This window comes from Pyrus communis, chromosome 16 (assembly GCF_041283825.1).
Source record: "Pyrus communis isolate YQ-2024b chromosome 16, ASM4128382v1, whole genome shotgun sequence".
NCBI lineage: Eukaryota > Viridiplantae > Streptophyta > Magnoliopsida > Rosales > Rosaceae > Pyrus > Pyrus communis.
This window is the reverse complement of record NC_142580.1, coordinates 7,087,112-7,097,975: the sequence shown is the minus strand read 5'-3', so window position 1 is coordinate 7,097,975 and position 10,864 is coordinate 7,087,112. Positions and strand designations below refer to the sequence as shown.

Genomic DNA, 10,864 nt, shown 5'->3' with positions numbered 1-10,864 from the left:
TAGACTCGTTATTTTTTTAAGAATGTATGAGCAAACGTGTGTATTTTAAGTGTATAAATAATATTATTGATAAAAAAGTATTCATATTCATTCACTCTTTATCCCTAGTGTGGAAAAGGTATCACAAACCAGGGAGGAGGGAAGGAGGCCACCTCACACAGCTCTCCACCCTTGCTTTCAAATCCAATTACTTAGTGTTATCTTAACTAAAGAGAGGAATTTCTCACTGCTACCGACCACGTGTCGTTTGCCCAAAAAGCCTAATCCGAATCCAAGGTGTATCGAATGAAAAGATCTGTCGTGCCATACGAAAGGAGTCGACGTCAAACAACTTGCATGCAAGCAAAATAGTGCAACTATATTATCTTTGACGTTCATTTTGGGAATATATTAAGATCCTAATAAGAAGCACTCATTGCCGTTCATGCTACATCACTAAGTTAGGTAGCAACCAGATTAAGACAGTGGATCAGATTGTAAAGAAAAACATCACAATATTATCCAAAGTAAGATACAAACAAAAATGTATGCTTAATTAGTCTTTGAAGACATTTAAAACCATGAAAATTGTATTTATCATTCTCGTAATCTTGCAAGTTAAACCTGAAATCTAGGACGACAAGTAGCTAGAGATCAAGTGTCATTACACCAATTGATCACGTGTTTTTCTAATTTTGTTTAGTTACTTAATTTAAGCAATGAGAGAAGCCTCTTAACCAATTAATAGAAATAGATTTCGTGAGTAAAGAGCATCTTTAAGGGAGGTAGCAATTGGGCAGCAAAGTTAGATTTGGTATGCCAATGAGAAAAAACACATCTTCAATGAAGGTAGCAACCCAATTAGCAAATTGAAGAAGGAGCAACAGCCTTATCCTATTGAGTGTGGTCGGCTGTATGAATCTTAAAACGCTACTATACTTGGTTTTGTGTCAAGTCTTCCATTAACTCTAAGTGCTCAATGACTTTTCTTAGAGTCTCTTTGCAATGGCATGAGTGTCAAATGAGTTAATAAATGACACTAATATATATATAAATTGTTAATTTCTTTGGATAGATACTTATAACACTATATTGTTTTCAAATAGGACATTGTGATATGGAAATCTTTGGTTCTTCTATTGGTGGGACCAATTTACTACTGTTGACAGGCACATTGATCCCATATACTACTGGGCATGGCATATGAGGAAATCCCTTACGTAATCCGACTTACTGTTTCTGTAATTTAAAACTGCAGAAGCTATGTTAGTCAAAGCCACTTCTTCATTTTAAATGATTGATTAGCAATCTAGAGAGAGAGAGAGAGGGAGGTGGCAAAGTAAGATACGAGATGGAAAATAATTGAGAAATCATGGAACAAGGCCCTGGCCATCCCACTCAAGAGACAAAAAACTAGAACAAAATCCGCAGATAAATCTTCTTTAAGGACTGCAAGAAAAAGACTCGAGGAGAAAAAAAATGTAACACTGATGGCTCTTGTCTTTGACTACTTCAAGTTGAAGGAATTGAATTTTTACAGAATTAATTTTAATTAATCACTTAACGTACGCACAACACCCCTATTTGTAGGTAAAGAAATCAACTAATTTCATTCCCAGCATTAATTTGGAGATATTGCTTATCACCTAGAACGATATAAAAGCTTGGTCAACCACTTGATAATATTTGTGCCTACCAAAAACTATTTAACTAAACTATTTAACTACCTCAAATCGTTTTTGCTAATCATATCCTGCCGGCCACCTCCAAACTCATTAGCTTCTTTCGAATTAAAATTTTGTAAATCTACTATATATAAATATTGGATTTGCTTGCCTTTAATTTTAAATTCAAATATTCTAGTGGTACTATAGTTGCTAATCGTTTCTTTTTAATTTTATTTGGCTGTTTTTGTTGGTTTGAAGTTGTCTATCTCAGTCGCGTATAGATTCTTATAGTACGTAAATCTCAACCCACCACCTTACAAGGGAAAAATATTGCTAGCTATTTTCTTGCATATTACGAACATACTTGGTCAGATTTTAGTTAATTAGTAGGTTTATTTTAGAAGTGTTAAGCAATAATACTCCATTGATACATAATCTCTTAGTAATGGACTCGAGTTAGACACTCTTTGGAAATTCAAACCCCAAAAAACACCGGCCAAATCGGACTACATAAAACCATTAAGTCTTACACTAATCACAAATCAGTCAGGGTTTCTTTCGATTGTCATGAACATTAAATTAAAAAGAAAAGACCAACAAGTTTTATTTATTTTTTTAAATAAAGATAAAAGAAAAGGAGAGGATAATTATCGATCTCAATTCACGCAAGAATTGGTGCAAGTGAAAGAGCAGAGAATGAGTAAAAGTTCACTCACTTCCATGTGGCTGCAGTTGTAAGTGAGTGAATTGGATTAGCCTTTTGAGTCTTAACCAATATTCCAAGTTAACCCTAACTCTCGAACGAAATCGGCTTCGTTGATCGCGGGTGCCACCGATAACCCTAGCTGCACAATCAACTTCAGCTGGTTGGCCACAACATCACGGCCCACCCTTTGTCCCTACGGTGCACGGACCCCACCCCACACCTACGCTAAGAAAATTTTTCAGTATCCTGAAAACACGACTCAATACATCAACTAATACAGTTAGTTAAACTTTTTTTTTTCCAAGTTTTTGCTAATTGTATCATTACACTTAATGTAACGGGCCACTTTCACATAAATTATTTTAATATGCTAAAATTAGGGTCCCATGTCCCCACTTGTGCATGTCTTGTGGCAGTTTTCAACTTTTTAAGAAAGTCTCGTAATCCACCAAATCAGGAAATCTGTGCAGTTGAAATTTGATCTAAGGGCTGAAGTTATTATAACTTATAAAATGAGCCCCTATTTGTAACCGTTAGATCAATTTTCAACTTTAGATCAATTTTCAACGACACGAATTATCTAATTTGGTGGATTAGGAGGAAAGAATCCAAAAAGCCTTCCCAACATTCTACTTCCAGAAGGAACCCTAGCAGGAGGAGGAGACACGTGGGTCCTACCGTGGTATGAAAGTAGGACATGAGTGCTCGACATCACTCCTTCAGATCCACGTCAGTGCCCAACTTACTCCACCTCTTTAAAACTGCCCTTTTCTTCTGATTGAAATTTATTAATTAAGAGTAGGGCGTGACTAATGAACCACGGCCTCATCCTCTCAGGGTTTGGAAAGACTACTGGTACCACCCCACGACGCCCCACATACAATATAAGTCCACAACTACAAATACAACTACAACATATTCATATTGATTGTATTGCCATTGCCTCTTCGAAGAGTCAACTTCACAAAAATGTCACGCTGCCAAGACTTTCACATATTTTAGTTTTAATTTTTCATCTTGTTCATTTTTTCTTTTTATTTTATTTTATGAGGAGATATGTCAAATATATAGATACATTACGCTATTCGAGTTGTGAATTAAGACTTTTTATATAGTGAGATCACGTTAGATTGTAGAGTGATTTATGTTTCATTCGGTTTATTTTTTTCTAATAAAAGTCAAACCGAGATTATTATTTGGTTCTGCTTTCTTCAGTTTTTGTTTAGTTCAGTTTATTTTTTTTTATATTCAAATTTAGATTCTGTTCAATATTTTTTAAAACCTGAAAATTGACAATAGTTTTGGATCTGGCACTTAGCTGAATTGGATTTCTAAATCCAAATGGCAACCTTTTAGACCTGTACTTCTGTCTAATTCAATTTTTTTTCATCAATTCCGAATGATTTGTTAAACTTTCTGCAATTGAAAAATTATAAGGACAAACTTCTTACCAATATTCTTAGATTATAAACTACCTTGCTTGTTGATAAATATAAAGGGATGAATTGTTGGATTTGTTGCTTATGCACATCAGTAGAAATAAAAAAGACAAATGTTTGGGTTTGTTAGCAGAAAGAAAAAAAGTAGCCATGGAAATGCTATTGGGAAGAGGGGTGGGGCAAGGACGCCTCTTCCTTTTTTTATTTTTTTTTTAATTTTTTAAATCAATTACAAATGTTATTTTATAAAGGGAATATGTGTAAAGATAACTTAACATTTTGAATTGGGTTTGAGAGGGTAGTTTTGGTAATAAATTTGGGTTTAAAGAGAGATTAATTTTTTAATAAAAAACAATATGGGTGACGAGAGTAAGTTGGGTGTAGAACAAAATTACATGAGTTCAAATAAAATTTTCCTTTTTGTTTCTTTTCACAGAGAGATCAGAATTTTGTGTTTTTATAATGTGCAGAATATAGATAGTACTAGATAAATGTTCACAAGGATTACTTCTGATTGATTTCATGAAGTCCAATAGCTGCAGGTTCCTAAATCTAATCAGAAGGCTCCTGCCAAAATCCATTTCATCTTAAGCAAATGGAAATAAAAATCAATTACAAATCTTTAAGCTAATTACATATGTAAAAAGAACAAATCCACAGAACAACCCACCAGCAACCCTAATCCCTAATTTCCACTAAAACCCCAATTCAATTTGAATAAACCCTAATTTTATCCTAATTAAACTCATATATACCTTTCTTTCGAACTTCAAGTAATGCTAAGAGATAGCGCGTCTAAGCGAGGATGAGAGAAGGGCAGAGACGCGAAGAGAGAGACGGCGTCACGGGCTGAAAGGACAGAGTATCATGGTATCGAATTTGGAGTGGTGTATACCGTGTATTGGTTAGGATCAAGGTTAACATGAAACCACGTCGTTTTAAGTGGGTTTAGATTCGATTTTCAATCCCCTAAAACCAAAATTGAACCAATAGAATTCGGTTTGATTCAGTTTGTTTCTTTCCGGTTTCAGTTTGGTGTTCGATTCAATTTATTTTTCTTTCGATTTTCTGTGTTTTAAACCCACCCTTATTAGACTGTAACATTTTAATTCGTAACCTACTATTATAACGTGTCAGATATCTAATGAGAGATAATGACATATATAGTTTACACATTCAATCCATATTTATAAAAAAGAAAACCAAATTTAGTTCTTTGCTCATACTCTTAATAAAATAGATTAGAAAGAATGCAAGTGTACAAGTTCATGTTTGGATGCGAATAATTAATTATACTACATCAACTTTCATGAACTCTAAAATATTTTAGTTGATGAAAAAGAAATGAATAAATTCTATTTAGGCGTGGTTAATCAATAGGTATTTTGAGTTTCTTGTTTCATTAAGTTTCTATGAAAATTACAGCAGGGGTGATTAACTAGCTTTCCTGTCAAGAAAACAAAACCCATTGGCTTATCGGCTATGTCCTTTGTAGTTTATGGTTTTGAGATTATACTTATCAACGTCAGAATTAGAGATTACGAGAGAAATTAGAATAAGTAATTAGAGGACGATGTAACAGCAGGCCGACGTTGCTGAAATTTTTACGTTTTTATTTCTGTTTTCTTTTGGTTCGATCTGGACGTTTCGTTCCTCATGCGACCACAAATCTCCGTTTTTCAAGATTCTTTCCCTAGTATGTTTTCTAAAGAGTTATGATTAAGTTCTGCTTAGTTATCCGTTTAATCACTTGTCTAATGGTACGGTCAATACAAAAATGTCCAAAAGAGAGTGCCAAAATCTTGACTTTGCATTTGGGATTCATAGAACTAAACCTTTAGAATGCTTCCTTAAATTATCCAAATTACGTACGTGATTATTCCTGGGTGTTGTTACTAGAAAGACACCAAGTAAAAATACGATACGACTCCAGTTTTATTTTTATTTTAACTTTTTAATAAAATAGTCTCTAAGATTGTCATAGCTTTTTAATTTTTTTTTAATTTTTTTTTAGATTTAAAATTGATAGGAATGACTTCTGAGATTGTCCATCATAAATCATTTTGGTCATTTTTTAAAACATCTCAGTTAAATTGAAGAAACCACCAATTTAAGTGAAGGAGTTGGTTTGACAAAAATGCCCTCAATTTAATGGAAATTTTCATGAAATAATCAAAATGATTGACGGTAGACAATTTTAGAGCCCACGTCTTTCGATTTTAAATCTTATAGACCATAAATAAGGAGTTGTGTAAATCTCATAACCATTTTGGATTAAAAAAAAAAAACAAAAACCTTTGATTTTTTCTGATTTTTGGCGTGTAAAAACGAGAGCAACTTGTATAAACCTATTCAAGTCGTCTTGGTCAATCAATGCAGTGTAAATTAAAATTTAAACATGGTATTATATTATCAGACAAAAACTTTACGAATCTGTTCTGTTTTTTTATATATGTAAGTTTTTAATTCACGAGTAAAAATAAATGTGAAATTGTTGTGCATGCACAGTGAAAGTGTGAAAACATGGCCATTGACTTGAGAATAGTAGCAGCAGTGTCATTATGGATATGTCTGTGCACGGAGGAATGGGGATCGTGTCTCCGATTTTTGCCGTAGCCATTTAGTTTTGTTGCAGTTTTACGGCGCCGTTGCTGTTTCCGTAGGTTGTCGGGGGACTGTTGGGGCTAGCTCGTGATTGAAGCCTTCAATTTACAACTTGACCCAAGAAAACTTATTTGAGAAGAGGGGCATAACTTTGTATGTACAGATAAACGCTCATAATCATTAAAAGTACGATGTTTATCTTCTCAATCATTGAGGTTAACAGAAATCATAAATGTGTAAGTTATAACCTAATTATTGAGTTTTGTACTTCAATTAAAACTGAAGATTTCATTTTTTTGGGCATTAAAATGCATTGAGATCTCAATCTCGTAACATTTTTTTTTTTGTTAATGCATTGAAATGTTTAAGATACTATTAGCTTAGGTTGAACTTGGAAGATTTTTGTGTACACGCATTCGGCTTGAAGTCTTTCTCTAGCTTCATCAAATAATGGTATTACAGTTTTGGATATAGAAATTGGCATCACCTAATTCTTCGTTTAGTAAAGTAGAACTTATATTATGCTAGTATGGACTAGTAAAAGTAAAAAGATACGTTGTAAGCACTAGCTAGTTTAATACGTCGTTAACTACTTGCTTATAGGCGCATTCTATAATTTCATTCTATTATCATATTTGTTAGTTTTCATTCAAAGATCATATTTTCTAAAACTCAACCAAATCCAACATAATTATCATATAATCCAGAAGTCTTAAAATGATAAAAATACACTTGAAAATTGCATGTGAAATACATATACTAAAATTCCTAGAAGTGCGAATTTGGCTTTTCTTTTCTACTGCATCGCTTTTGGGTAATCGGATCAATACCATTTGCCAAAAAAACCACCATAAGATATATAAACAAGCAAAATTTTGCACCATGTCAGCAACAATGTGTTGGCAAAAAATATTTAAATGGAATATTAAACAGAAAACAAAAAAATATACACGTGAACCAAAAAACAAAAAATCGTAAAAAAAGAAGAGATAAATCCTAAAAAGACAAGTAAAACAAAAGAGAAAATGATCATTTCTGAATTCCTTCTATCAAATTTAATTAATAAATTCAGACTTTTGAAATTTGATCCAACGGTTAAAAACAATGGATATGTTTAAAAGTTATAATAATTTAACCGTTAATTTAAATTTAAGAATCCGGATTGGGGGATTAAATGGCTTTAATGGATCTTCCAAACAAAAGAAGAGTAACTGAACCTGTGCTAGTGCTGATTCATTCGTTTGACCTTCATTTGGCTGATTTTGCCACCTGAGTTTGTTGAAACGACCATGTTTATCTCCCCACTCTCACGCCCAACGCGTCCCCGTAACGCTCCCAGAAACAGAGGGGCGCGGTTGTGTGGGGGTGAAAGAGTAAAACCCACGCGCAAGTTCAGTGTTTTTAACCGCGGGTGAAATTTGGAAATACAGAAGATTAACCCAAGATTAGGTGTTTTTACCGGTAACAGAAGTAACTGCCTCCGTAACGACTCGGAAGATAAATATGTATTTGTAGGAGTGAAAGTAAATTACAGCCAACAAACAGTTAAAATAGAGATAAGAGGGAAGAAGGTGAAGAAAGGGTCTCTCTCACCTCCCTCACCCTTCTCTCTCTCTCTCTCCTCTAATTGGGTTCGGGTCGGGTTTAAATACTTGAATTTGTCGGGTTTTAGTACAGGAGGAGGGAGTGAAAAGGCAAAACGAACCGACGAGGGACAGACGAACGGATCTGGGTCAACTCCGTTTGACAGTAAATACAATAAACTCCAGGGGTGAGAAGTTGTAAAAAGGACGTTATGTTTATTAAATGTGTAATTTAGGAGTCGCTTGAAAATATATATATTTATTTGTTGGAGAGCATTCGGCTGTGTGTTTCTTTCTACTCGCTTTTCCCTCTCTTCGTATATAAGACCTTCACTCGGCTTTTTATTCATTTCTAAGAGAAAATATGAGGACCAGGGGCGGCGTTTGTTATCCGAGAGTTGGAGGCAACGGCGGCGGAGATATGTGTTGTCAGAGGAAGAGGAAGAAGGAATTCCCCGGAGGAGAGAGGACGGTCTGCCGGAAAAGGAATAGATTCTCGCCGGAGACGACGACGAGCTCGTCGGCTCCCGATTCATTCGATGCTTTGCCTGACGACCTCCTCATTCTTATCCTCTCGAAACTCAGCGCCACCGCTAACACGCCCGCCGATTTCATCAACGTCTTGATAACGTACGGTCTAGTTTGTATAAATTTTAATTCGATTAATTTGTATAAGCTTGGAGGTTAATCGCGGTTAGTTAGAGAAACGTGGTGGGAGTGTGTTTTGAATTAACGGAACTGACGATTTGATTGGATGACAGATGCAAGCGGTTGAACGGCTTATCTCTCCATTCTCTAGTGCTCTCCAGGGCTAATCCCAAGGCGTTTATCCTCAAGGCCAAGAACTGGTCCGAGTCGGCTCACCGATTCCTCAAGCTCTGCGCCGACGCCGGCAACACCGAGGCCTGCTACACTCTCGGCATGGTCAGTTCACTCCGTAACCCTCCAAATTCTCATTCAATTTCATTTAATTACTTGTTTAATCGCCTTTTATGAACATTTCGCGGCATTATTATTTATTAATTGTTTTTGTTCATTTATCTCTGCAGATTCGCTTCTATTGTTTGCAAAACAGAGGAAGCGGAGCCTCGCTCATGGCCAAGGCGGCGATTGGCTCTCACGCGCCGGCGCTCTATTCGCTCGCCGTCATTCAATTCAACGGCAGCGGAGGCTCCAAAAACGACAAGGACCTCCGGGCCGGAGTGGCGCTATGCGCGCGTGCCGCGTTTCTCGGCCACATCGACGCGCTGCGAGAGCTCGGGCACTGTCTCCAGGACGGTTACGGAGTTCGTCAGAACATAACGGAAGGGCGACGGTTTCTCGTGCAGGCCAACGCACGTGAACTCGCGGCGGTTTTGTCCTCTGCGGCAGTTTCGGGAGTCCCCATGCGCCAGTTACTGACGTGGACTCCACTCCCTCATCCGCACCCTCATCCTCATCCGCAGCTGCGGCACCTGACCGGGTCGGGCTGCCCCTTACTCAGTGACTTCGGGTGCAACGTTCCGGCCCCGGAGGTGCATCCGGCGAACGGGTTTTTGGGAGAGTGGTTCGCTGCTCGGAACGGTTCGCCCGGACCCGGTTTGAGGCTTTGCTCGCACGTGGGGTGCGGGAGGCCTGAGACTAGGAGGCACGAGTTTCGTCGGTGTTCGGTGTGTGGGGCCGTCAACTACTGCTCCCGCGCCTGCCAGGCACTTGATTGGAAGCTGCGCCACAAGGCGGAGTGTACCGCCGTTGAGCGGTGGGTGGATGAGGAAGGTGAGGGTGCTGACGGTGACGGAGCTGTCAATGGTGGCGATGACGTTATGGCTGAGAGTTAAAGATTAGACCGTGACGGTAACGGCAGGAAAATGTGAATTGAAGACGGGAACGGAAAGGGCAAAAAAGGGAAACGGGCCGTTTTTGTGGAAATATATATGTTAAGATAATCATGGCCGTTGGAAATTTTGTTCACCCTTTGTTACACAGAGGGGGATCTCTCGAAGGAAGTATTTTCTTTTCTGTTTTTTTTTCCTTTTTGGTTCTTTTTTTGTACTATAGAGCAACTTTAGCCTTAATTTCGGTAAAGCAAATTTCCAAACTCAAGAAAATTCAAATGTTCTTTCCTCTCTTATTCTTTTCTCCATACGTTTTTTCTTTTTTCGCTCTAAAATTCAAATGTTTCGGTTTCGGATGCAAGGTGGCGGCCACAATCGAGACCAACTGGGCCACAATCGAAACCAACTGACCTAAATTACGTATGCTCCAGACATTATTCTTATTGTTCTTTTTTCTAAATAACAATACACAACTGTCTTTTAGGTAGGTGCCAGATGAGTCATTTTATATTTTTCACGAAAGAAAAATAATTTATACTAAATTTATCTAAATTACAGGAATGTACATTCAAATTTGAATGCATATTTTCAAGTTAACTTGACTAAACTCTTATCAACAAAATTGAACTTGTCATTTCAAATAATACCATTTAATAGTTTTATGGGGTGAGAAAATGGCTTGACTTTAGGGTAAAGTTAAGATGTTCCTTATCTTGGATGTGTAATAAAGGAAATTAGATTCGAAATTCGAATTTACAGCTCAGAAGAGTAGAAATACTTTTTATGCAAATATGAGTGCATGCAGAAGAAAGAAAGAGCACAAGCAATGAAGCGATGAGCAAGTTGTGAGGCAGACACCAAAAGGATGTGTTAATTATCGCACTTGCTTTTAGGTGGTCAAAAGGGATCAGAACACGCATTTAAGTTATTGACCAAGAACAATAAGAACCAAGAGTTAAAAACTAAGAAAATAAATTCATAAAAGCTATTAGAATTATAAAAAAAAATTCATTAGAATTACGATGTTGTGATATTTCTCTGTATTTACAAGAGGAAAGGTTTTATGTTTGAT

At 36.7% G+C, this 10,864-nt stretch overlaps 1 protein-coding gene across 1 annotated transcript; it reads left to right on the top strand.

The window, feature by feature from the left end:
* Positions 1-7,953: 7,953 nt before the first annotated feature.
* LOC137732017 (F-box protein At1g67340) lies at positions 7,954-10,088 on the top strand. Its single transcript, XM_068471300.2, has 3 exons — positions 7,954-8,608; positions 8,740-8,902; positions 9,028-10,088. The coding sequence occupies exons 1-3, from the start codon at positions 8,343-8,345 to the stop codon at positions 9,793-9,795; spliced, it is 1,197 nt and encodes a 398-aa protein (XP_068327401.1). The 5' UTR covers positions 7,954-8,342; the 3' UTR covers positions 9,796-10,088.
* Positions 10,089-10,864: the final 776 nt, after the last annotated feature.